This window comes from Neophocaena asiaeorientalis, unplaced genomic scaffold (assembly GCF_003031525.2).
Source record: "Neophocaena asiaeorientalis asiaeorientalis breed wild unplaced genomic scaffold, Neophocaena_asiaeorientalis_V1.1 scaffold62, whole genome shotgun sequence".
Taxonomy (NCBI): Eukaryota; Metazoa; Chordata; class Mammalia; order Artiodactyla; family Phocoenidae; genus Neophocaena; species Neophocaena asiaeorientalis.
In genome coordinates, this window is record NW_020175191.1 from 3,901,050 (window position 1) to 3,929,011 (window position 27,962).

Here is a 27,962-nt window from a genome sequence, read left to right on the forward strand (position 1 = left end):
CCAGACAGGCCTCCCTGAAACCCTGGGAGGGGGAGGGGAGGGGGGGAGAGGGCGGGGGAGGAAGCCCCCTGGAGTCTAGCCAGCAGGCTGCTGCGGATGGCGATCTCATCTCTGTTCACACAACACCAGGGGATCCCATTCTGTTTGATTATAGCTTGTAAACCTTGGGCAACTGGCTTTCTTTGCTATTTTCTTCTCCAGGGGCTGAGGGGTGGCCAGAATCTGTGGAAAAAAGCTGGAAGCATACTGGTATATATTTTTTTGGACTCAGACTAGATTTTCTTGAAGAGTTTTTCCAAATCTGCAAGTCAGTGATAGGAAAACTGGAATATCAATGGACATTCAAAAAAATTAACGAAAAAAAAAGGGGGAAGGAAGCTTTCAGATAATTTGCAGCATAAATTTGTTTTTCATACAATGGAATATTATTTGGCCCTAAAAAGGAATGAATTATTGATACATACTACATACAGATGAGTACTGAAAACATTATGCTGAGTGAAAGATGCCAAGCACAAAAGGCCACGTATTACATGGTTCCATTTATATGAAAGATCCAGAACAGTCAAATCCATAGCGACAGAAAGTACATTAAGTGGTTGCCAGGGGGTGGGGGAGAAGGGAATAGGAAAGGCTGCTAATGGGTATGGGATTTTTCTGAGGTGATGAAAATGTTCTGGAATTAGAGAGTGGTGATGTTTGCACAATTTTCTGGACATACTGAAACTGCTGAATTGCACTTTAAAAAGGTGAATCTTATGGTATGTGGATTATATCTCAATTTTTTTAATTGCATGATAAAACATTTGGGTTTCAGCCTGTAAGAAACTATGGAGGCTGATCGTGTGTTACCAAAAAACAAAACAAAACCCAAAAAACTACTGGTCAGACAGTGAAGAATTGGGCTCAGTCTCAGTCAGTCATCTGCCTATCTAATCATCTGCCCACAGGCATTTATTGAGCACTTTCTATGTGTCAAGGCATGGGCAAGAACCAGGTATATATCGATGAATGAGACAATCTGTCCCTCCTTCATGGCCTCCCTCTAGCTCATTGTGCCCTCTTGGGCAGTTTGTTGAACTTCTCTGACCCACTGTTTCCTCATCTGTCCCTATGAATGTATAAGAGGCTGAGGTCCTAGGAAAATACGACACAATTGTATCTTACCTGGAACAGTGGTTCCCAACCCCACGGTACATCAGCACTTGTCTCAGAGCCCCGTGAACTGACAGGTGTCTGAGGGTCCTGTGTCAGTCAGCCCCAGGTGGCTTTGTGGCACTATCAGGTTGGGAATCCCTGCCCAGGCACCTCATAGTCCAAAGCCTGACTGCTTAGCCATCCCAAAGGAAGTTCCCTGCCTTCTCTGGTTGCATTCTGGATTGCCCCAGGTCTTCCAAAACACACTTCAGAATCACCACTGACACCTCCCTTTGGGGACCCTTTATTCACAGAGCACTGCTGAAGGGACCCGGCATTTACCACCTGCAAAATTAATTTTTCCTGCACTTCACTTTCCACTGGTGTTAAAAAGAGTGAAACCAGGAAAAAGTTCCAAAATAAAACAAAATTACACATCCATTTATAGGGTCAGTTTGTACTTTAGAAATAAGCTGCTCGTTTTGCCCAGTTCTCGTTATTTGGGGGAATATGTTCTATGAAGTCTCCTAAGCACAGACGATATTTTTCAGACCAAAGGGTACCTGATTGTTATTTTAAGGTAGGATTGTGAGTCACATAGGCTAGGTCACAACATTGGTAAATGAACTTTAAATGTGAACAGACGTTTACACACATACACGCACATCCTTAAAGCTAGGACGTTTTAATATCCTCAACCTCAGTACTTGGTGCTTCTTCCTCGTTGGACAGGTAGGCAGAATGAGGTTCAACGTTCTGTTAGCTGTGCGCACATTTGAAAGTGGAGTCGTCCCTAACAGGCGACCACCAGGGGGCGCCCGATACCTTGCGGTTGCGAAAAACCGGAAGTGACGGAAGAGAGGGTTAGGGCTGACAAAAGTGAGAGGTCAGTCAGGCTTAAGGTGTACAGGAGCAGACAGGGGGCTTCCTACCTGGATCACTCCTCTCTGCGAAGGCCACAATGTGGATCCCGTTCAAATCATCTTCCTATGGGAGAAAAGAATCAAAGTTACTCTCCTGGGTAGAGAGGTACCAAGGACAGACTCAGGGACCGGAATGGAAATGGGAGGTGGTGGAGGGGGGTGGACGCAGGGGCACAGAAGAGCCGAGCAGGGCATGCATTCAGGACAGGAATACTGATGAGCCCCTGGGAGGAATGTGTGGAGTTTGATCAGTGTGTTTGCAAGACAGGAAAACACCAACTCCACACAGACATTAGCACTAAAGGGGCCTCACCCCGGTGGGCTGGTGGGTCCAGGAGAGCAGCAGTAAAAGGCAAAATGAGGAAGAATGTGAGTCTGGTTTATCAGGAGCTGTGAGGGCAACAAGCATTCTGGACACAGCTCAGTGAGTGCACACGTCCGTCTGTGTTCTCAAGAATTCACCTCCAGCAAATATAATCGGCGATGTACCAGATTATGGAAACTTCCGAATGCTGCTGACAGATCCTGCAGCTGTCCCCAAAACAGGCAGCAGACAGGACTCTATGCGATAAATTAGGATGTGGGTCTGTTTTGGTCACACGAGGATCACATGCAAGTGTAGCGCTTCCCTGTTAAGACATCTCTTATTGAAGAAGCAGAACCTGTGTGGTCAGTAGGGGACGCCTTGCTGACTGTGACCTCCAGGTTGTTTCCTTGGGGTCCTTTCTGCTCTGGAACCCAAGCTTGCCAAAGCAGGATAGGCCTCTAAAACATGTCATGAAAGTGGGAGGCTACAGGGAGAGTCTGGAATTTGGAGTTAGGGAAGGTCGAGGGTGTGACAGTAAAAGTGTGTGTGGATGTGAAGGCTGGGACGAGGTAAAGAATCTAGAGAGAGTATTTCAAATCCGTGGACAAGCAAGTGGCATTCCATGTTTCTATGTCCTGGGCAGAAAGGACCATATATATGTGCCTTGTGTCTCCTCTGCATTGATTATTCCTGCAGAAGGAGAAGCGGGAGCTTGGAGGGTCCCTTCTTTGGGAAATGCGATCCTCAGAAGACCTGGAGAGGAAGTTGTGTGAGAACGAGGCACCGGGGACAAATCCAAGTGAATATGATTATCACTGACACCAGCAGAGGGATTCACTGGATGCCCTGAATGTGTCATATCAGAATCATTCTAGGGAAAAAAAAAAAAAAAAACTCCAGGCATCTCAACCCTCCCATGATCTCTGTTTCCATTTCAATTGATTTTAATGCTGGTGCAATCCTATCTAAATGCTAATTTTTTCCCCTTTGAGTTTGGAATGGACAAAAACCTCCAAATAGTCTAAGAGAGATTAAATGGAAAACATTATTATTAAAAACAAGAGAGTAGGCACTGCCATGGTCAGGCTCTCTGGGGAATTGAATTTTACAGATAACGTGTGTGTGTGTGCGTGCGCGCGTGCATGAGTGCAGGTTTATTACACAAATCCGACAGCAACCAGAAGGGGAGTCTGAGGTTTCACTATTTTACATTTGCTATTATCGCCAGACAGAATATCTTGATCAGTTCTCATTAGGCTGCCCCGTGTCTCTGTCTCCTGCCATCAGTTGGAAGTAAGCAGTGTTAATTCTGTTCATTTCTGTGTGCCCTTCTAGAATGCATTTGGAAATTGGTTTTAGAATTAAGAATCCATATTCGTTTGCTAAGAGGCTGCTTATAATACAGCTGTCACTCCCCAGGCCTGAGGTTGTCCCTGGATGGAGAGCCATACGTAACCCAAAGAAAGAGCCTCTCTCTTTGTGGGTCTCAAAGATTCAGCCCACAAACCTGTATTGAACACCTGCAAAGAGGCAGGCGCTGCTCAGTGCCGGGTGTTTTCAGTATTTTCAGTAATAAACTCACAGAGCAAGAATCCATGGACAAACCAGTAAGTCAGGGTTACTCAATGAGAATCCAATGTGCATGGGAGAAGGAAGAGCCAAGCTGACCATCCACGGGCCAGAGAATAGCCCAGGGGCTTTCTCTGAACCCCACAGCCTTTGCTCCAATGTGCATGGGAGGAGGAAGAGCCAAGCTGACCATCCACGGGCCTGAGAATAGCCCAGGGGCTTTCTCTGAACCCCACAGCCTTTGCTGCCCAGATCACCCATTTAGTCATCACCTTGCCTTGGAAATAACCTTTTTTGTGTGTGTGTGATACGCAGGCCTGTCACTGTTGTGGCCTCTCCCATTGCAGAGCACAGGTTCCGGACGCGCAGGCTCAGCGGCCATGGCTCACGGACCCAGCCGCTCCGTGGCATGTGGGATCTTCCCGGACCGGGGCACGAACCCGTGTCCCCTGCATCGGCAGGCAGACTCTCAACCACTGCGCCACCAGGGAAGCCCAGAAATAACCTTTTTAGTTGCACAAATCTCTTCTCAACCAGATGGCAAGCTCTCTGAGGGAAGGCATTATGGCTTAAAATGATAATGATGATGAAAATGGAGACAATAATATTTACCACCCTCTGTATCAGTACTTTGTAAATACATTGTTTCTAAATCTCAAATCAAAGTCTCATTCCTATGCAACGCTTCAAGAATTAAGTGACTTCCCTTAAGGCATGAGATGGTACGTGACATAACTGGGATTCAAGCCAGTTCTGTCTGGCCCCAAAGCCCATGCGCCTTCTCACTGAAGGAGTCCAGAATAAGCCACTGTGGCATAAAAACTATTTTGGCTGAAGGCATTTGAATTCCTGAAATCTTTTATCTGCCTAAAAGTAGAGCCTCCCCAAAGAACTTGTCATCACTCTAATTTTCTTTTCTCAGATAGACATTATCACGAAACTATCATATCTGCCATGTCTTCTCCTAAGGGCCCATTTATCTTTCCAAAAAGTCATTTCGTTCTCCCAGAAGTGCTCCTCTGCCCCTACCCACCCCATTCCCCATTAAGACGGTATATAAGCCCCTCCTTGAATCACGTTTGTGAACTTGCATGCATAAATAGCTAATTAAATCTTTTTTTTTCTCTCTCTCTCTCTTGCCAATCTGTCTTTTGTCAGGTTAATCTGTAGGCCGTAAGAAATGAATCTGAGAGGGTAGAGGAAAGATTTTCCTCCCTGACATTATGAGCAGCAGAATGGGCTCCTTAAATCTATTGTCTCTCCACAGGCTTTGCAGAAGAAGTGGAAATTTGGGAGTTACTTTGGTGAATACCTTACTCTAGATTCCCTAGCACTTTGTATGTCCCTTTGTCATAGCAGCAAGCATACCGGGCTGGTGTTGTATTATTGCAACTGTTTCATCTACTTAACCTCGAATTCCTAAGGACAGGACAGTAAGGCTTATTTTTATAACCTCCGTACTTAGCACAATGTAATAGGTTCTTCTTAATGTTTATTGACTTAAAAAAAAAAGAATATAGTGATAAAAATCTTACATATCGCTTGAAGAAAATTAGCAAATATTAGAGATACCAAGGAGAAATGAAACATCAATTACCCACCAATCAATTACCATTGTTCTTATTTAACTCTGTTTCTTTCCAGTCTTGGTTGAATGTTTGCTCTCATGTTGAATGAAGAGATGCAAAGGAAAAAAAGAAGCAGTTAAAACTGTCAGACTCCCTAATTAAGGGGCATTGAAGTGGTGCAGGGGCTCATCTGGAGGAGATCTCTGCCCCCCTCTGGGAATTACTTGCCTATTGCAACCAAGGGAAGATTCTTTTAGAAAGAACTGCTGACTCCCATTTCTGTGGGTTTTTGCTAAGGACTCTGGCTGACCACTTGCTAGGATGGAGAGCTGGTGGGAAGGTGGAGTCTCAAAGAGGAAGGACAGGTGAGCATTGGGTCTGGACCACCCTGGCTACCTTGACATTCTTTGAATATTCTAAATAAATAGCTGTCTGGGGCTTCCCTGGTGGCGCAGTGGTTGACAGTCTGCCTGCCGATGCAGGGGACATTGGTTCGTGCCCCGGTCTGGGAAGATCCCACATGCCGCGGAGCGGCTGGGCCCGTGAGCCATGGCCGCTGAGCCTGCGTGTCCGGAGCCCGTGCTTTGCAACGGGAGAGGCCACAGCAGTGAGAGAACCGCGTACCGCAAAAAAAAAAAAAAAAAAAAAAAAAATAGCTGTCTGATTTTCACACAGCAAATATTACTAGGTATAATGTTTTTAGGAATAATAAGTTATGTGTTTTCTATGATCTGCTGCTTTAAAAACCTGTAGAGTTTGGGAGAGAAGAAGGTCAATAGTTGCTTTAGCTCTACCTAGTTTTACTATTTTATTTAAATATCTTGCAATGTCTAAGGAAGTGGGTATTGAAGATAAAGACTTTAAAGTTCATGAGCTGGTCACTTTCCCCAACATGTGGGGTTTAAGTTGCTATGGCCAAGTAGCCCAAGAAGATGCTGCTTTGGGGGTGGGCACATGTGGATGGGTTGGGGATAGGCAGAGGGGTTCCCCAAAGAGCCTTCTGACAGACTGATTTCTGCTCCTCCTTTTTCAGGATGTGAAGATAACCCTGGATGGCCTGTCTTGCCCTCCCTCCCTAGTTGGAGACTTGGATGAGGGGCTGACTAGGTCTGGCTAGGGCTTCTGGGGAATCATGTGGGTATTCCATGATGGGGTGTTGGAAAGGAGTAAACCAGTCTGGTTGCCCTTTTCTCTACCTGGTTAACTTCCATACACAGCCCTTTCCCAACTAGAAAACATATAATAATGTGAGTCATCACTGTTATCTTACAGTATAGCAAAAGCTGTAACTTACGAAGTGAAAAGAAAGCAGAGAATGGGTTCCAGTGAAGCCAGGCAGTGAACTTTCTTTCTGAACATCTACCTTCGATATGGGAGAGAGAGCATTTCTTCAGGGCAGTGTGGAGGATTAGGGGTGTCTGTGAAGGAGGGGACAGGACATCTCCCGCTATGGTGTGGTGGTTCGGGGTGTGATACTGCTACGTCAGTGAGGAAAGGCCTGAGAGAAGGGGTCTACAGTTTTGCAGTGTCTCCCTTCCAGGAGCCTAGAGACTTATCTCTTAAGAATGAACAAAGTAAGAAGAAGAAATAAAGATAAAGGCATAGCAGAACAGAACAGTAATAATCACTCTCGATTTAAAATGGTACCTTGTGTCATGAAAGACAAAAACCAATGACCTCTTCCAGATTAAAGGCAACTGAAGTAACATAACAACCAAACATAAGCCTGTGATCCAGGATTGGATCCTGGGCCAGGAAAAAACAAATGTTTTCTCTTGCTATAAAGGATATTAGTGACAACTGGTCAATTTAAATGTGGAATTGTATTAGTATTAATTTCCTGATTTTGATAAGCATACTATGATTATGTAAGAGAAAGTTCTTGTTTTTAGACAACTTCTGAAGTATATAGGAGCAAAGGGGTATTGGGTCTGCTACTTAGTCTCAGACAGTTCAGGAAAAAATCTGTATATCTATCAAGAGAGTGTGTGATAAAGCAAAAGGAGTAAAATGTTAACATTTGGGGAATCTGGGTAAAGGGATCATGGAATTCTTTGCACTCTTTTTTATAAGTCTGAAATTGTTTTAGGTGAAAAGCAAAAATAATTTAAAAAGGAATATTATTTTCAAAGCACTGTTATATGCTTTTTGTTATTTTTAAATCTAATAATGAGACCTCCTAAAGGTTAAATTTTTGAAAGGTTTAAATGTTAGGAAAAGATGTTTCTATTGTGCTGTGTTGCTCTTCTATATAGTCCTCTCCTCTGGACCAGATCATTTGCCTTCGGTGTGAAATGTTTGTTCTACCTTCAGACATCCAAAGAAGTTACGTGCCAGTAAAACAGAGGGTGTCAAGTTACTCCACGGTTCTGTTCATCTGTCACTTTAGACTCTGAGTTAGAGAGTAAATATATGCTTCCATGTTAATCCCTTTCTGCCCCCTCCCCGCCAGAATGTTGCCTTATGGGGACATGGCCCACTCTAGGAGGTATACTGGAGAAATGAGATTTGGCCCCAGGTGGTCTAAATTTAAGTCCCAAGATCTAATGCTTATTAGTTATGTATCCGTGAGTAATTAATCTAATCTGTATGATTGTCAGTTTCCCCAGGAAGCTAAAATAATACTGTTTCTATATCACTTTCTAGAACTGTTGAGAGATCCAAGTAAAAAGATGCATGAAATGCTTTGAAAAATGCTCCATAGACTTTGGTTGTTACTGTTTACAGAATTTTGTATAAAGCTGGGGGTGGGGGGGGGGGGGGGATCTCCAAGGCCCTCTTTCTAATGCAATTTGACCCACCTTACGTCTTGTCCGTGACACAGACCTAGGGGACAGTCTGACTCAGCATTTTCCAGTGCCTTGAGTTGATATTTACAAAAACAGCTACCATGCATTAATGGAGTACCCCCTATGTCTGGGTTCTTCACACCTTTCATCCTTACGAAAAGCCGGATTTTAGATATAGAAATTAAAGCTCAGAAAGATCACGTGACTTGATCTACAATGCAAAGCTACTAGGTGGCAGACTGTGGGATTGAGCCCAAGTCTGTATGTAACTCATGGTCTGAGCTCCTTCTACCACGTGACCTTGGGTCTCTGGTGGCCAGTGAATGAAAGCCAGTAGAAACTCTAGGAAATGAACTCAGAGATAGAGTAATTTTGCCTACTGGCCGGCCCAGAAGAACTGGGTTGTAACTCAGTGTGCTATTGTCCACATTTCAAATTCTCCACCATCCAGACGTCCACTCCAGGCAAATAAGAATTGGTCTGAGTTTTGGAACTCAAAGGGGTATTCTTCCTGGGGAATATACCCATCTCTACAAAGCAGAAAGAGTTTGCCACTTTCTTACCCATGTCTCAAACATATCTTCTGGGCGCAAGCGACGTAGAGTGGGTCTGAAAAAAAAATAGTAAGATGAGCTTTGTTGAGTAGGGATTACCTTGGCTGACACCAAAGCCTCAGCACAGTGAAATGTAGAATGAGATGTTGGTCCATTTTCAAGAGTGTCTACGTACCTGTTGTCTCCCCTAATGAGACAGAGCAGATTGACCCTGTTGTGTCACACACAGAGCTGGGCCTAAAGCTCTCAGCCTTTTCATGGGCCCATTTGATCCAAGGATTATAAAATCTATTACAAATAATGGGTCAGAGGGCACGGAGTCAGCTCACTCCCAGGCCAAGAAGCCATTTCCCTCCTCACATACAGCCGCCACTCCTGAGAACCCAGAGCAGGCCCAGAATGAGGAGACCCAGGAGAGGAAACAGCCCAGAACTACAGTTGTTTTATCACCAGGGTCATCCATCAAAAGCCCTTTAGGGATGTTCGGAGGAGCAGGTAGGACCTATCTTTTGCTCATGGTTTCATTTCTTTTTGAATGTTGACAAATACTGTTAGACATGTTGATATTTGTTCCTCCGGGTGCTGCATCCCTGTAGGGACCAAGCTGACTGGGTGATGCTCCAGGTTCAACGAACCTATGTGAGCGTGTGGAGGGGAGGGTGGGTGGGTAAGAGGGTGAACCACCACCATATTCCATGTTCCAGTATTGCCCTCCCTTAAGAGCTGGGGTCAGCAAACTACAGCTGGTGGGTCAAATCCAGCCAATGGCTCCTGTTTTTATAAATAAGCTTCCTTTGGGACACAGCCACACCCATTTGTTTACATATGGCCTGCGACTGCTCGCACACTGTAACGGCAGAGCTGAGTATTTGCAACAGAGACCATCTGGCTCATAGAGCCTGAAATATTCATTATCTGGCCCTTTGTAGAAAAAGCTTGCTGATCCATGCTAGAGCTGGTGGTATCAACGATTCCTCTCCCAGAAGTTCTAGGCATATAATGTTCATCCTTGACTAAGTTACTCAACTACCCTGAGCCCAATTCCTTGATCTGTAAAATTAGGATGATAATAATTACCCCATAATGTTGAAGAGTAAGTAATATAGTTTCCCAAAGCACCTAACGTAGTACTTTAGGAGGCTGTCACTAAATCACTATCATTATCATTGTAGAATTTACTTACATCCTACTGTATGAGGTGATTTCCTCACTGCAGGGAGGTGGTCTAACCTTGTTTGCAAGTGTAGACCCATATTCAGAAAATATAGCAACATCCCTGCCACTGATCAATGACCAACAAAGCCACACTACTGAGTTCAGGTCTGCTCGGTTACTAACTCCAGGTTGTTGCCCTTGGGGGTCTGAAATGGTAGGACTGAGAGGCTTTTCTCCATCTCCCAGGCCCTGGATCCCCCCTACCCCCACCCCTGCATGCCATCTGGGACACCTTTGGTGCTCCTTCACAAACTCCACAAGCTCCTCTTCTGTGTAGGGTTTGTCAGGGATGGCAATGGGCTCGTCCATAAATGGCTCATAGAAGTCAACCTCATTCATCTTCAAGGACAATTTCTTTGCAACCTGTAACGGTTAGAAGTAAGACAATAGTTTCCTTGAACACGAGTCTAGAGTAGCATTGGGTTGTCCGGCTACAAGTGTGTGTGTTCTCTGCAAAAGACATGAAAGTGTATGCATGGTTTTTACTTAAACATTGAAATGATAGGAACTCATCACCTAACTCATCCTGGCTGGACCGATCTAATTTTGTGATCAAAGGACAGATAGAAAAAACTTCTCTGGCAAATGAGATCCAATCAGGGCCAGAGAGCAGTCAGAATGAAAGGTGGGAAATTTAATTCCATTATCACCATCACTCCACTGTATTTGCCAGGGGCTGGAGGAGGAAGCAAATGTCAACAGATCATGTTCAGTGTCCTGGGATGTATGGATTTAATTGAATCAGTTTTGATAGAACAGGCAATTGACAGAAACCATTTAAAGCATACAGGTACTCAGAATCAGAGGCCAACTCAGGAATCTGTCCTCGATCAGCTCATAAACCCTAATTGCTATTTTGGTTGAAGCATTGGCCCAAGGGTTGTCTCTCAGTCCTGGGCTTGTCTTATGGTTTCTCAGGCTCTGGGAACTGCCTGGTTAGTTACCTGTCAGAAGGTGACCCACCATCCTGGTTTGTCCAGAGTGGAGGGGTTTCCCAGGATTCAGACTTTCAGTGCTAACACTGGGTTAGTACCCAGCAAGCTGGGATGAGTTGCTCACGCTGTACCAAATAAAAAGCATGGGGAGCCAGCCCATAGCCTGGGAGCCATCTGCGCTCTTCATTAACGTGGCCACGCGGTCTGGTCAGGGCAGAATGGTTGCTGTGTTTGCCTGCAGAGCTGCTGAACTCTCATCTCCTTTTGTGAAATGATTTGAGAGGCCTGGAATGTGCAACGCTCTGTAGAAAACCAAATGCCATTCTTTTCTAGTTCAAAGCTGTGGTCCAAGAAAGCACAGGGATGAACAGTGGTTCCCTTGAAAATAAAGAGGAATTGCCTAAGAGCTGACGCCCTGTGGTGGTAACCAACAGTGTGGAGGCCCAGGGCAGCCGTGACTAATTGGTGACCGGGAGGAACTGGGTGTTACATAAGCTGTTACACAAGGAGGTCCATTCTGAGCACACACTGGTATCCCTATGGCTTTTGTCATCAATTGCTATTCATCCAGGTCACTCTATTCCAAGAGACATTTCTTGAGGACTTAAGGGAAAGAAATACCAACATCCTACTCAGAGCTAACGAAAACAAGCTGTGTTAAGAGCCAGCCGTCAAAGAGATTTAATGGTCATGCTGATTTGGTTTTAAAGGACAAGAAGGTGTGGGGTTTTTTTCTTACTTTCTTCCCTCTTCAGTGGGGTGGGGGTGAGGAGTGTGGTTGGAGGAAGGGAGGAAAGAGCAACTCTACAACCACTGTTTGGGTTTACGCACAGTTCTTCACAAAGCTGGGCCCATCATAGAATGGGCTTGAAAATGACATTGGATTCTGGTTTTCTGAGTTCACTTACTACATATTCTAGGAACCAGGAAACTGTGTTTATATGAAGTAGGAAGTGAGCAGACGAGCAAAAACTAATAATAGCAAACATATGGAGTGCTTACTATGTGCCAGGCACTGATGCAAAGTGTTTTCAGTTGATTACTTTATGAATCCCCACTTTGACTGTATGAGGTAAGAACTATTATTATACTTATTTTACAAATGACAGACCTGAGGCACAATTTGAGTACGCAATTTGTCAAGCAGAGTGTTCTCAACCACCAATTTGCCTCCGTTCCAACTTTCCTCTCATCTGAAAATTACCTTCTTCTTGACACTGTACAGAAAGGAATTTATGTCCCTTTAAGTATTGCCTTGACACTGCGCATGTCACAGTGAGAGGGTTCCTTCTGCCTCTTGTAACATGCTCTCATCAGTTCATCCCTAGCACAGTCTGCTAGAACGAAGGCTTCCTGAAGGTGAAAAGGAGCTCATCAGACCCTCCACCGAGGTAAGCAGTGGAGACGCACCTATGCACGTGAGTGTGTATGTGTATATGTGTGTGTATGTTAGGGTCTGTAGTGTTAAGACCATGAACGTAAAGTTGGATTATGATGTTCGTAAGTTTAAGTCTTTGGAACCCTGAGCAAAATTCTCCAGAGACCTGTTCACTATATCCCCATCACTACCATAGAATTTCCTCCTTTTGAATCTCAGAGAATTCCATTCTTTTAATCGTATCTTGGATGGTAAAGACTGAAGGAGATTTGATTGATTGAGGCATTGATTCTTTCATTCCTTCAATAAATATTTAGTGGGGTCTACTATATCCAAGGTTCTGTTCTGGGAGGAGACCTGTTTCATGGATGGTAAGAATGGATTTTACTATTAAAAACTCAACAGGTCCATATAATGAATTCTTTTGTACTTAAAAAAAAGATAGATGGAATGGAGTATGCCAAAGACAAGAAAGTTACAAAGTACAATTTTTTGACATTTGCATGTGTATGAATTTTGATAACAGATGTTTTTCTACAAGTTAGCAAGCCATTTTGGTTGTTGCAGATGAAAACAACTCAATGAATTTAGGTCTTCTCAACATCTGTCTTGCCCATCAACTTGTTTAGAGAATCACAGCTTCTTTTGGACCAATATGGTTCAGAAAATGATTCTGCTTCTCACTGTTCACTCCAAGAAAAGAACAGGCCAGTGGGAGATAGCATGAGATGATTAGAACTAACTTTTTCAGGCTGTGAGGTGCCATAGAGTGGACACCATCCTTAGCCCTCTGACTCTTGCTCCATTTGCTTCAGGGAGGTTAGGCCCTTGTGTGGCTTGATGTAGGATCAAGATCCATATAACAGTGCTGATCCCAAACCTGTGTGCCAGGTAAAATCTCTCAGGGAGCTTTTAGAAAAATGCATATTTCTGGGCCTTGTCACAATGCTAGAAAAATCCAAATTTCCAAGATGGGACTCAAGAATCCTTGCTTTTAAAAGCTCCTTGGGGCATACCAATATGGACAGTGGTTGGAAACTACTAAACTCCCAAATCTACATCAGCGGCCCTGATATCTCATCCTCTTTACAGTTCTCCAACTCATATAATACATCTAATATAATATATTTATTGCGTTGTTTACTTACTTTCTGTCTTCCCATCTTTTCCTTTCCCAGACCTTACCCACCAATCCCATATACTAAACTCTAAATTCTACAAGGATAGGAATCTGTTTTGCTCAATGTTGTGTCCCTGGCAACTGGAAGAGTGCCTGGCACAAAACAGGCACTCAATAAATGCTTGCTAAGTGAATGAATGAATCAATAAATGAAAGATCCTTCCAGTCGAATGTCTTCCCGGCTTGTAGAGATTAGAGCTCATCACCCCATCTTATGTTCCTCTATATAGATTCTTCTTCCTAGATTTCCAAATGTTTTCAGTAGCTTTACAATCTTTGCTGTCTTGAAGCAGGGACTTGAGATCTTAAGTTATTGGTGTGTCTTCTCTCGTCTTTCTCTCCTTCATGTCAACAGTGGCCAGGTCCTCTAGTCATCTCAACCTCTGCCAGTTAGTTTTTCATCTTTGGGACTGTATTAGGGCTTCCCGGGCCCTTGACTCTCCTGACTTCAAAAGTCTAGAAAGCACCTCCCCTTCCCCCGGTCCCTCTGGGATTCCCTAGGATGTGTCTCACAACCAGGTCCTTCCACCCATCTCTTCTGCTCTAGCGCCCCCTGCTGGACACCACTGAGGCTTGGACTGGGGGCAGCCATGCCTTCTGGACACCACCGTTTCCCCCACTCCGCAACTGATGAGTTCAAGTTCTCAAGTCCCACATGGCATGATCGGGTCCGCTCAGTGAAACAGCTCTTCCTTCTGTGCTCTCTATAGAGGTAGAGAGGTAGAGAGTGCATCTTTCTCTTTATAAATGTTATAAAATCCCACAAGGCTCTATGAACAAGGGCACTTATGACTCAGTGTCTTACAGAGTTTTTAGTGAAGAGCCTTCTGAGTTTTTGATTATAGCCTGACCTCACCTTCTTCATGGGCCACAGATATGAAGCCATATGGTTGGGCCGGGAGGCACACCTAAAACCAGACACTACCCTGAACTCAGCATTGGACCAGCCTTTTAAGAACTGAGGCTTTCTTGCTTGGCCTGGCTTGCCCACCTGACTCTCTCTTTCCTCAGATGAGTTCTTACCCAGGAGCCACCTTATTTACTCCTGGCCCATCGTAACCAAACGCCAGCGATGAATTTCCCTTAGGCTCCTCTGGACCTCCCCTTCTCTACTAATATCCCCTCCCAACCTCCATCCTCCTGGGCTTAGAGGACTGCCTCTTCTTAGCAATAGTACTGGCTAACATTTACTGAGTGCTTACTATGTACCAGGCGGCAGCTAATCATTTGACATGTAGTGTTTCTCTCTCTGGGGTGCAGCAGTACAGAGCAGTTGACTTTGAAGTCAGGCTGACCTACTCACTGTGTGACCCTGAGCAAATCACAGATCACTTCATCTCTTGGTGCCTTGGTTTCAGCTTCCGTAGGCTGAGAATCCTAATCCCTCCTATACAGGGGTGTTGAGAGGATTAAATGAGAAAACCCATGTAAAGCTCTTAGCACACAGCCTGACGCATAAAAAGTACTTAATAGATGGTAGTTATTATTCCCTTTGATATTCTTGTTCAAGCTCTCTCCCAACTCTAATCCAAACAATTAGGGTAAACTTTCTTCAAGTTTAGATTACATTACTTAGATTATAGAGCTCCCTTCTGGTTTATAGGCTTGTAGACTGGGGTCAGATCCATAGCAGTGGTTATGTCTATATATTTAATGCAATCTCTTTTCACCGTACTCCTTCCCTGCTCCAGCACCTACAGGCCGCCTCTTGTTTTTCACAGAAAACTTGAACTCCTCAAAGTAGCAAGACCCATGAGCACTGTTCATCAATGCCTTACTCCTCAGTAGGAGTAACTTTTACCTTTTTTACTTTCAACTTTTACCACTTGGATTTGATCAGGACTTAGTTTGTCCTAGATTTATTTGTTCTAGTAAACGTTGTGATTTAGGGCTTTAGTTGGGGTACGTATGTGTAGGAGGGCGTGGATGTAAGTTTGAATGTATGTGCACTGGGAGTGTTATGTATGTGTGGGTGTGAGTGTGTGAGGAGGTATGTGTTATGCTGGTATGTTGTGTGAGTGTGTGTACTGTGTGTGGTTACATGGGTGTTGTGTATGTGTGTTCTGTGTGTGTTGTGTGGATGTATGAATGTGGGTGTGTGGGTGTGCACCCTGAATCTCAAGGGCAGATACAGAGTTTTCTGCTTAATGGTGTGGTACAGAAGAAATGGCATGAGTTTTAGGTAAAGATTGTCCTAAATTGTGATCTCAGCACTACTACTGATTTGCTGGAGACCTTGGATACTACTTAACCTTTCTAAATCGTTTTTCTCATCTGGGAAACAGGGTATTTTACTTTTCAGAGTTGTTTAAAGGATTAGAAATAGTATAGATGCAATATATCAAATTGTGCCCAACACACAGAAAATACTCAATAAGTAGCCATTCTAGTAGTAACTGGAGCCAGAATGGAGTACTGCAACCTTAGTAGACCCCAGAAAAATTACCCATTGATTCAAGATCCCTCTATCTCTGCTGTTCTTTGGCTTAAAAAGGAACTTGCCACATCCAGAAAATATAGATCCATTGAATTACAGACAAGTACATCAATAGCTTCTCCTGAGGATGAAAGTAACTTTCTGAAGCACCAGGTCTTCAGATGGTCAGCGCTCCTCTCCACTTCATCCCCCATCCTGACCCAGTAGAGGGGGAAGTATGCAACCCCAGGAAGGCAGAGGATGGCCCTAAACAAAAAGGAAGCAGTGACCAGTGTCCTGGCACACTCTGGGCTCACACACTTCCCATTCTTAGTGTTGAAGGTGATAAAGAGTGGTTCATCTCTCTTTATTGGATGCTTTCAGAAATACCCTTAAATAGCTTCTGAATGAATCATCTTCATACTCTTCTCTTATTCACTGCCATATTTACTGCCATATTTCTAACACTTCTGGAGAAAGCGTTAATGGATAGAGGATGGTTAATGTGGACAAAAGAAAAGTGGTGGGAAGTTCAATCTTTAAAGCGGTTAAAGTGGGGTTTCATAGGTACTTACCCCTTTGTCGAAAGTAGCAAAAAATTTGATGTACGGCTGGAAATGTTCAGCTGCCTCTTCAAAAGCCTTGTAATCTAAGAGGAAGAAGATAAAAGGGAGAGACGTTTTCAAGATACACACTGCATCAGAAATTTCTCTTTTTAAATAACGTAGAGAAAGTGGGAAACCAATTAATTCTGATTGGATAGTTATTTAGTAGCCATTATTTAGATAGATAATTATTTGATACTATTTTAAACCCCAAGGAATTTGAACTGACTGGCATTCTATCACCCAAAAGAGGAACTCTTTATCACACGTTTCTGTGTTTTAGGAAATTGGGTGACAGAAAGGAGAAAACAGAAGAAACAAAGAGAGGACAAGGGAGAGAAAAACCAAAAGAAATTTTTTCACTCAAACTCACTGCTAGTTACGTGTGCCCTCTAAAGAGTACTGCTGTATAAGTGAGCACTGAGTAAGAAGAAAACCCACTTAGTATGCAAAGCAACTCAATCAAAAATGACATCACAGAAGAATTTTAAACTTCTTAACAGGAGTACTTCTTTGGGTAACTCCTAGTTTTTCTTTCCCTCTTTTTAAGTTTTCTTTTTTCATTCTGATCTCCTGAGAGATGACTTAAAATTAACCAACCCCAGGGACTTCCCTGGTGGTCCAGTGGTAAAGACTCCACATGGCAATGTAGGGGACACGGGTTCAATCCCTGTTCAGGGGACTAAGATCCCACATGACGCGGGGCAACTAAGCTCGCTCGCCACAACTACTGAGCTCGCACACCTCAGCTAGAGACCTCATGCCCCACACTACAGATCCCACACGCTCTGGAACCCACACACCGCAGTTAGAGAGCCCACATGCCCTGGAGCCTGCATGCCACAACTAGAGAAGAGAAAACCTGCACGCCACAGCTAGAGAGAAGCCCGTGCACCACAACGAAGAGCCCGAGTGCCACAACAAAGATCCTGCGTGCCGCAACTAAGATACGATGCAAACAAACAAACAAAAAAAATTAACCAAGCCCTTGCTTGATCCTGGCCCCAAACTTGAATCTAAACTGGTCAAGATAAGCATGAGACCACATGAGTGTGGCCATGCTGTGCCTCACTACACCTAGATAGTTACTGTTTGGTAAAGACATTCGTATTCCTGTCCGATATGTGAGGGTGATGGTAATGGTGTTGGTGTTGGTGGTTGTTCTGCATAAAGTCTATAATCCTGAGAGTCAATGATCCTATGATTCATTCTTAACAAGATTACCTTTTTCTCCATTTCATGGAATTTCATATCTCTTAATCATCAGAGGCATAAACTTTAGCTAGAATCCCAGGAGCAGGCAGAATTTTCTAATATTCAATGAAAAACATTTCAAGAATCATGCTGACTTAGGGGACACCAAGGCGAGTAAGACAAGGACACTGATCTCAAAGGCTCACAGGCAAGGAGGGTTATGGGCCCTTAAAGAACCACAATGCAAGTGATAGCTGCTAGAATAGAGGAAAGCATAATAAACACAGGCGAGACAGGGGTTGAAAAATTTACAAGAACAGCTGTACAAACTGATACACGTTTACACAAACTCATTCCTCATAAAAGTAGTTGTGTCATCAGAAAATATATCATAGGGCTTCCCTGGTGGCGCAGTGGTTGAGAGTCCGCCTGCCGATGCAGGGGACACGGGTTCGTGCCCCGGTCCGGGAAGATCCCACATGCCGCGGAGCGGCTGGGCCCGTGAGGATGGCTGCTGAGCCTGCGCGTCCGGAGCCTGCGCTCCGCAACGGGAGAGGCCACAGCAGTGAGAGGCCCGCGTACCGCAAAAAAAAAAGAAAATATATCATAAAACCTGAGAGTTGGGATAGAGGATTAGGTGGAGGGGAAGAAGATGGGTGAGAGATGTGGAGAATGAATAGAAAGACAGTGGGAGAGTATAGAAAGTGGAGTGGTTATAGCCATACCTGTTATTTACGTCTCTCTAAGGCAGCAGTGGGCTCCATCAGAATCCTCTGTCCTCTCTTCCCAGACCCCCTCTTCCGGGTGAACCTCTCCCCACCTCCATGACCCCCTATCGTCATAGAAAGAATGGCCCTGATCTGTGTCCAGAGATCTCTCTTCTTCACTTGAGGAGCCAATCTACATCCCTTTCAAGATGAAGAAGCGTAGAGAAAGGTAATTCTCCAAGTTGGTGCTTCAAACTGTGGTTGAGCCTTCAGCCTTGCCCAAACAACAGCTGTCTTCCAGGAAACCCGGTCTAGTCTTCTGCTCTATTGATCTCATGTGATTCCCTAGATTTTTCCTGCCCTCGTGTCCTGTTTTTGTTTGTTTGTTTCCTCATTCCCCTCTGGAATGGGCTCCTGAACATCCAGCCTTCAACCTCCAGCTTATTGCAGACGTGTCTTAGCATTTTCTCACCTTTCTTGCCCATCCCTCCGGGTTTTCCGTACTGGGTATTGACCCTTTAGCTCCACATTTCCCCCAGGTTGGCATTCTTAACCATCAGCTGAGTTCCCCTAGGAAGTTCTTGTCACGCTCGCTCAACGCTAGCATCCATAGCTACACGCTCAAGCTGGAGATGGACTTTCATGCCCAACCTCCCTGGAAGATGTAGCCTCCCAGTTCTTCCAGGTCCTTTCTAATCTGGTACCAAATCTCTTAGGCATCCTTTTCTGCTAAGACTATTCCAGTCTACTTACATTTTAAATCCTTCCAGTTTCTCCATTGCCTCCATTGTTCTTGTTCTATAGAAAAGCTTGGGACCATTTGCAAAGCCAATGCCTTCTGTTCCATTAAACTTTCCTGACCAATCACCCTCAAACTACAGCAGAAGTATAGGACTCTCAACAACTGATTCCCTGGGTGTTTTATCCACTCCTAGCTTCCCCACCCACTGACCCTGGCCTCTTTTGAAAGGCAAGAAGAAACAGACAGAGTGATGGGAATGCCAAGTAGGAATCCTGATGCTTTCAGCCAGTGTGTGATGGCCACAGGTATGTTACAAGGAGCTTGATAGACATAAATTATTTCGGTGATAAATCTTTCTAGATGTTTTCTACAGCCATTCAGATTTTACGGTAGTTAATATTATATTTGAAAACAATGGCTCCTCTATAAATGTTCTGTTTCAATAACAATTATTTTGTGCCTAAGACTAGCGAGCATCACAGCTAGAGAGAGTCTGCTCCCCTGTCTTCCCCACTGGATCTTCTCGGTGTGATTGTTACTTTAGTCCAAGTTTGTTTATCATCAGTGAAGTTTTTTGGTTTGTGAGACTCTAAAATATTTAGTTTTTTTTCTTTTGATTTAATTTACTGTAATGTTCATATTTTTCTACTAACACCAATGGAATGCATGATTGCTATCTGTTTATTAGGTTAGTAATCATCGTAATCAGTATTATCAACAAAATCTGGCATTAGGTATTCCTAAAGAGGACAAAACTGATTTTCTTAATTTTCTGAATTATTCAATTTATCCCTTCCTTCCTACCATCCTTTCTTCCTACCTTCCTTCTTTCTTTTTTCTAATGCCTGTAAATATTAACAATTAGCCAATCTAATTCTAGATGGAGTTTTCATAATGTATTATTGTTTTTCTTTGTAAGTTAAAAATATTTCTTTCAGGGGCTTCCCTGGTGGCGCAGTGGTTGAGAGTCCGCCTGCCGATGCAGGGGACACGGGTTCGTGCCCCGGTCCGGGAAGATCCCACATGCCGCGGAGCGGCTGGGCCCGTGAGCCGTGGCCGCTGAGCCTGCGCGTCCAGAGCCTGTGCTCCGCAACGGGAGAGGCCACAATGGTGAGAGGCCTGCATATCGCACAAAAAAAAAAAAATCTTTCAAAAATAATAATTGGACCTAATATAATTAATTGGTTCATTAAAGAGGACTGTAGGCCTTTGGCTTCAGAACTGATGGTGAGGCTGTAATGACAAGAATGTGTAAAGACTGTGTTGTCAAGTTCATTCTGAAAATCTTGAGATTCAAGCAGTACTTATTCACAGAAATTCTTTGTTATATAAACTTTACCTATTGGTCTGAATTCCACATATAAGATTGTTATTAAAAAGGTGATCCTGGTAACATCCAAATCTTGATAGCCCCTTCTCTTCTTAGCTCTAGGTGAAGAAATGGGTTCAGAAGACCTGTCTCTGCTGTTTCACACTAAAGCAGTCTAACTGTCCCAGGGGAATTTTACTAAGAGTTTATGAGCTAAGAGGTGAACTGGAAAAATTGAATTATGTTAAAAACTCTTCAAAGGATAAATTATTGGCCTCAAAACATGCCGGACCTTGCTGAGATCCTGAATGAAGTTAACTGAAAATTCCAAGGACCGTGTGAAATACACAGTGTACTGACAAAGTTTGTCAGTTTAAAAGCAAAAATTTAACCTTAAAAAGGAGGTTAAAATGGCTCACTAGTAATTTTATTATTTAAATCTTAAGAAAAAGGTGTAAGACCAGTAGAGCGATAATTGCATATTCCTAAGGAAATGCTTCATTATTATTTTGAAATATATAATATGAAAGAGCCGGGCTTCCCTGGTGGCACAGTGGTTGAGAGTCCGCCTGCCCATGCAGGGGACACAGGTTCGTGCCCCGGTCCAGGAAGATCCCACATGCCACGCAGCGACTGGGCCCGTGAGCCATGGCCGCTGAGCCTGCGCGTCCAGAGCCTGTGCTCCACAACGGGAGAGGCCATAACAGCGAGAGGCCCACGTACCGCAAAAAAAAAAAAAGAGCTCAGTTGGATTTGAAATCTATTCAAATGATCATAAGAAATATTAACACTACATTTGTCATTGAAAAGGAAAGTAATAGCTGTTAGATGGAAAGAATGCTCACATTCCTGAAGGACAATTTAGAGATTAGATTATCTAAATTCTGTTCAATGGCAAGAAAAGATGGTTCATCAATCAAAGAAAGAGCATTGAATGTTGTCCTGTCATTTGCCACCATCCACATGTGCCAGCAAAGTCTCTGGTCAAGGGTGACTATCCAGAATTCAAAGAGATCATTTAAAACCTTGACCAGGGGTTTCCCTGGTGGCGCAGTGGTTGCGAGTCTGCCTGCTGATGCAGGGGACGCGGGTTCGTGCCCTGGTCTGGAAAGATCCCACATGCCGCGGAGCGGCTGGGCCCGTGAGCCGTGGCCGCTGAGCCTGTGCTCCGCAACGGGAGAGGCCACAACAGTGAGAGGCCCGCATACCACAAAAAAAAAAAACCACCTTGATCAGGAACTGTATGTTGCTATTTCAAGCATAAAACCTAATATCAAAAGCTATATTCTTAGAAATAAGCACAAGATATTCATTCAAAATCTAAAAATATTTTACTTGGTAGTTTCCTACAATGTAATATTTGATATCTTTCCTATTATTTTGTATATTATTATATTAAGAAGGTAATTTATTTTTTTTTTTGCTAAGCCCAAGTAAATCTCTTCCAGTTTACCACTATGTGTCTTTCAAACATGGTCACATTTCATGTGTGCCATGACCCGACAAAGCTGTAAAGTCTTGAAAGTGCAGCCCAGTGGTTCAGTGTATGAGCATTAAAGTCAGATGTCTGGGGTGTAAACCTTGGCTTTACCATTTATTTGCTAGCTGTGTGATACTGGGTGAGTTCACTCAACCTTTCTGTTCCTTCATTTCCTCATCATTAAAATGCTGATAATGATGGTAACTGCCTTACAGGCTAGTTGTGAGAATGAAACTAAGGCGTCTACAGAAAGCTCCTTGCATGGGCCCTGGCGTAGGATATATGTTAGTTAAATGGAGCTATTATTCTCATTCATTTAGAGTGGGGGAAGGTATAAACTGGAAGATGTGTTTTGTTTTGTTTTGTTGCCACACCGTGCGGCCTGTGGGATCTTAGTTCCCACACCAGGGATCGAATCCTGGCCCTCGGCAGTGAGAGCGCAGAGTTCTAATAACTGAACCACCAGGGAGTTCCCTGGAAGATGTGTTTCTTATCCCAACCTTGGCCTCGTCTCCCTCCCTATATGCTATCCTGAGCTTAATGGAGGAAGAGAGAGAAACAGAAGGATGGAAATGGATAGAAACAATTGAGGGGCTCGGGGAAGGCAGAAAAAGAGTAAGGGAAATAGAAGGAAGTGAAATAAAGAGGAGAAAGTAGAGAAGGGGTCAGGAGAAGCACCCCAGAGTAGTCAGCATCTATATAGGAATGTGAAAATTCAAATAAAGTCACCTAAAGAACTTGGTTGAAACTCCCTGGCTAGGCTCCTTCCCTCAAACACACCCTTAAGGAGGGTGAATAGAGGCTTTTATGTAGTAAATGAGAAGACAGTTGTGTCATGAGAGAGAGAAAATAGGTGGGTTGTTGATGAGACGACTAAGGATGCCAGTTGGCCGATGGGGTACAGAAACGGCTTTACAAATAATTTCAAAATATTTTGAAGTTTCCAGAAATAGTCACGAGCAGCCCTTATTTGCACCTCCCACACGTACGAATGCTACCAGATTCTCTTTCATAGTTATGCCCACTCCTTCTAACACTGTCCCTCTCTCCAAGGCTCAAGACACCAGAAAAAGCTTTAAGTCATATAGGGCCCTTGTTGCCAAAGCAGTTTAAAAAAGTGTCCTCAAGTAGTTGGCCTTCCTGGTTCCTTCTCTTCCTGACTCTTCCTGACTCCCACTCGCTACGCCGATCATCCCTGCGTGGGTTGTGGTGATGTCTGATATGTTCCTCTGCCCACCCCAAAGCTGGCCACAAAGCTTTCAAAGGGAGTGTACCAAAGGGCGTGGCTGTGCCGTTGCAGGCAGCCTTGGTGGTCAAGGGGGGTTGGCCAGCAGTCTTCCACATTGTGCTGTAGCTCCCAAGCCCATCCCTACCCAGATTTTCCTCTAATGCTGTCCAAGTAACTGAGAAGCTCTCCAACTGCTGACCACAGGAGCTGCCGATGTCAGGGAGACAGCCCACTCTCTGCCCCATCTGGGGAGAGAATCCCACGGGTTGGTGGGCAGGTGGAAAAGGTGGAGGAAGGGCTTTTCTCTCTTCTGTCAAATACTCGGCCCCCTTCAAGGTCAGCAAACAAGACCCAACCTTAATGTTCTTTCAGCTCCTCTGCCTGTTTTGCATAATTTCTGCTCATTTGTCCCATTCCATAGGGTGCAAGGAAGATTCTCCCTCTATTCTACCTAGCATGTGATGTGCTAATGGCTCATCTTCTTTCTGGATAATCTAACACACCTTGTTGGGAAAAGAGCCTTTAGAGTGACAGGCTGGGGCTGACAGACAACTTACACTCTGAGTCCTCACTCTTGAAAAAGCCGATGAGTTTGATATGGTCCTCAATGCGCTCAAAGGCTTGGACTTCCAGTTTGCTGTTGATGATCTCCACGGGGTCTTCAATGAGCTGGAATGCCACACACATGACACAAAAGCTGTTCAAATAAGAGAACTTTTCCCTCCCCAGAGGGGAAATCAGGAACATGTATAGAGGGCTTTGGAGGGAAGTTGTGGACTAGGTCCTGGTGCTTCAATGGCCATCCCACCTTCCCCCGTGAGCACAGTTCTTTTCTTAGAGGAACTGACCTTACCTCAAGGGGTAGGCTGATCGGTCTGGGGGCAACTCCATTTCTCTTGCCAGTTATTGATTCAGGAATGGCATGTGACCCAATTCTGGCCAATGAATCTCCAGGGTAGATAAGACTGAAGGCCTGGGGAAAGTTCTACTTTCCTTTTAAGAGAGCAATGGGAGGCTGGATTTTTCCCCCCACTCAGTGGATATGAATGAGGAAATGTGATATATCAGCTCCTGCTTCTGGCTATCTTATAACCACCTTGAGAATAGTCAGCCTGAGGACAAAGCCAACACGCCGAAAAGTGCATTATCTGTGATTTACAGAGAAAAATGGAGCTACAGCCCTGACTGATCAAGCCTAAAATCTGCCCTCGCCCTGGTCTTCCATTTGTGTGGGTCAATGACGCTGCTTATTCTTTAAGGTACTTGCATCTAAAAGCCCCCTCCTGGTTGACAGAGCCAGAGCAGGGCCATTGGGCCCACAGTTATCCTGTTGCCTCCCTCAGCATTTTTGAGGGCTTATAAGGTATGGGTTAGCGAGAGGGCCAAGCAGAGCCTATGTGCACTTTTTTGTAGGAAGTAACCTCCAACTTACTTCCGACCCTCTCTCTGGGTTTCTGAGGCAGTGGGGAAAAGGCAATAGGCCACTGTATTCCAGCTGGTAGATAAGGAATCATCATTATGGATGTTCTTTATCTACACAGGCACCTGTGTTCAAAAGAACTTGACTTCACAGCTGTTATTGAAAGTGTGAGTTTATCTATGGAAGAATATTTTTATAAAGTTTGTTGCTCTGTTTGCCTGAGCACGTAGACCCCAGGGTGTTGGACCTCCATGGCTGAGAGGGAGTGTGATATTGGGTGTCTCATTAGCCCTGCCTCTTTTCAACCTGCCTGAGGGGTCACTCAGCAGACTGTTACCCCTCTCCCTACCCCATCTTCCAGGTACTATCCAACTCTCTCTCCTACACTTTTCTTCAGAAGCCCTGGAACAAAGCCAAGGGGATTCTGGGGATGTTTGTGTATAATTGCTAAGAGAATTAACATCTTACTACTACACAGTCCCGATTTGTGACCCTCTGGTCGCTAATAAAATAGTTTCTGAGGTGATTGAAGGGCCAGCTTCCCAGTAGACGTATTGCCGTGATATAGGCATGATTTAGTTTTTGTGAAGCTTGAGATATCTTTCTTAGACCAGGTCAGGTTATTCACCTTCTCTGTTCCTACTTTGGGCTTTTACTTCCCCCTGTATTTGAACCCAAACAGTGCCATGCAGGGCCGCTGTGCATAAATGCTTACGTCCAAGAGAAACTCCACCAAGACATCAGCGGCAAACTCGCCATCAAACTCAATTGTGCGATCACCCTTAAGAACATACAGACTTCCTTCTTCATCAAAACCTAAAAAAAAACAAAGAGTTCCCCAAATAAAGTCATTCCAATGTAGGAAGAACCATCCTATTGGCCACAGTCTGGCTCAGAGTACCTGGGTGATATGGGGTCAGGCTCAATGGAACTAGAATGAACCCTAGGATCAGTTCCCTTGCAGCCATACCTCTGAAGGGCTCCCAGAGTGGAAACTCAAAATGAACTAGTCAAGAACCAAAAATCTAATCTCCATTCCACCACTGCTTTAATTTTCCAAAAGTATTGCTGACCCCATTCTTCTTATCAAAAAGTTTTCATGCCCACTGCCGACCTGGCTTTTTAGCCTGGCATTCAAGCCCTTCCACAACCTAGTGCCAGCCCTATCCTTTATATCCTCCCTTGGGTGGACCCGTGCTCCCTTGAGAACTGCAATCCTCATCCCTGTGCAACTCCCTCGGCTTTTTGCCCAAGAGCTGCTGTGAAAGGGGACATGAAGGAAAAATCACAGCGCATGATTCTCTGCACAGATGTTCTCCTTGGGCCTAGAGTGACCTTCACCACCACCACCACCCCCTTGCCCATCTCGGTCAACTCCTTTGGGTCTCAGCTTACGACCCATTTTTCCAGAGAAGGCTGCTCCAATCTCCCTTGCCGTTATGGATCTGCTCTCAGCTCCATTTAGAGGTATTCACTATAAGAGCGAGCCCTCTATAAGGATAGGGCTGCTGTCCTCTTGGGATCCAGTGCCTTGAATGGAGTCTGGACACACTGGGCTCCCCATAAATGTTTGCAGCCAGAATGAACAGCTTGCTTTTCTATTGTAGCTGAATTCTGCGCATCTTTTCCCCGTCTGCTGATAACGCTGCAAGGGCAGGTTCTGCATCTTCTTTCCTACCCTCCATCACTCTCAGCGTAATGCTGTGTACTTTCACAGATGCTTGCTGGAGAACTGCATTTGCCCCCAGGAATGCTAAATAGCTGAGGCTGGCCTTAAGTCCAACGGCATGGCATCCTTAATTCCATAGATTAATTGTTTTCAAACTCTCGGATTAGCTGAAGGATGCCTTCTCCAGATGAACTCTTCTGCAGAACCTCTAGGAAAGGGAGGCTGCCCACCGTGTCCCAGGGCACTTCTGAAGAACCCGTGGCACACCATGGAGCACCATTTGTAAATCTAAAGGAGCAATGGGCCAGGTATCCCTGAAGCAGGCAGTGACTGATCACAAAGGGTGCCATGGGGAACCTCAGCCAGTGTCCTGCTGTTAGATTTTTCTCTGAGTGAAACCAGTTAGGAGGTTGTTGCACCAGTCCAGAGACCAAACTCAGGCACATGGAAATGGGGATGGAGATCAAGGAGCAGGTTCACAAAATACAACTGTCCTGTAAACTCCGAGGATCGAAGAGTCAGAAAGAACCCGCCCCATTTCATTTAGAGGTTCATTTAGACATTTAAACCCCCATCACATCCTCCATGGGGAGGATATCCACCAGTCCATTCTTATGAATATTTACCCAGCTTGTCCTCCCTAAATTTTTAGATTTCTGGAACACCAGCTTTTTCCTCTAACTAAATTTACTGGAAATTCTCCCAAATTCAACTTCTCATTAAAACACTGGGAAGGGAGGGCTTCCCTGGTGGCGCTAGTGGTTGAGAGTCCGCCTACCGATGCAGGGCACACGGGTTCGTGCCCCGGTCCGGGAGGATGCTGCAGAGCGGCTGGGTCCGTGAGCCATGGCCACTGAGCCTGCGCGTCCGGAGCCTGTGCTCCGCAATGGGAGAGGTCACAACAGTGAGAGGCCCACGCACCGCAGAAAAAAAAAAAAAAAAAACTTGCTTTTGACTAGGGAAAGAGTTGAACATGCTTTGTTCCCCTGCTCAAGGGAGAAAATCTTCTTAATTTATCTCCAGGGAAAGAGATACCCCAGGCATTCTTAATAATTCATTATTATTTTATAGTCATGAGTTCTTCCTTGTAGCTAACCCTAAATATTGTTTCTTTTTTTTAAAATATTGTTTCTTACAATTTAAATCTTTCTTTAAAAAAGCTATTCTTGAAAATAAAATAGAAAACAGTTGTTTGAAATTCTCTAAGATAATGCACTTTCGTGTGCCTGAAGGTATTTACTGAACCACCACTAATCTTTTTTATCCTGTGCTTACTACTCCAAATCCAATTAACCTTTCTTCAAAGATCCTGTTTTATAACCTCCTGCTCTCTTTTAATAGCCATCCTTCACTGGTCATGCAGAAAAAGTGAAATGGGCAGTACACATCTGGAGGTGTTTCAACCCAGCGGAGTAACCTATATTCTCTCTCCTTGGGATTAGAGATGTAAGAATCTTAAAGCGCGCTTGCACTTAACCGTGACATATTGACACAAGAGATTACAACTTGCACTGTGCAGTCCCTTGCTTAACCATACCTCATCTAAATCCTCCCTTTCATCCTTGGTGACAATGCCCAGCTGGGCTTTGGACTTAAATTTAGAAACCACTGGGACCCTAGAGTCACTACTATTAATG

General features: G+C 44.4%; 1 protein-coding gene across 1 annotated transcript in view; it reads right to left on the minus strand.

The window, feature by feature from the left end:
• Window positions 1-27,962, minus strand: part of CASQ2 (calsequestrin 2) — a 61,737-nt gene that overhangs the window by 11,859 nt on the left and 21,916 nt on the right. Inside the window, exons 3-8 of the mRNA XM_024764899.1 lie at window positions 25,372-25,472; window positions 23,794-23,905; window positions 16,547-16,620; window positions 10,295-10,425; window positions 8,857-8,902; window positions 2,070-2,124 (exon numbers count right to left, since the gene is read on the minus strand). Coding sequence (XP_024620667.1) covers window positions 2,070-2,124; window positions 8,857-8,902; window positions 10,295-10,425; window positions 16,547-16,620; window positions 23,794-23,905; window positions 25,372-25,472 — 519 coding nt within the window. The remainder of the gene's footprint in view (window positions 1-2,069; window positions 2,125-8,856; window positions 8,903-10,294; window positions 10,426-16,546; window positions 16,621-23,793; window positions 23,906-25,371; window positions 25,473-27,962) is intronic.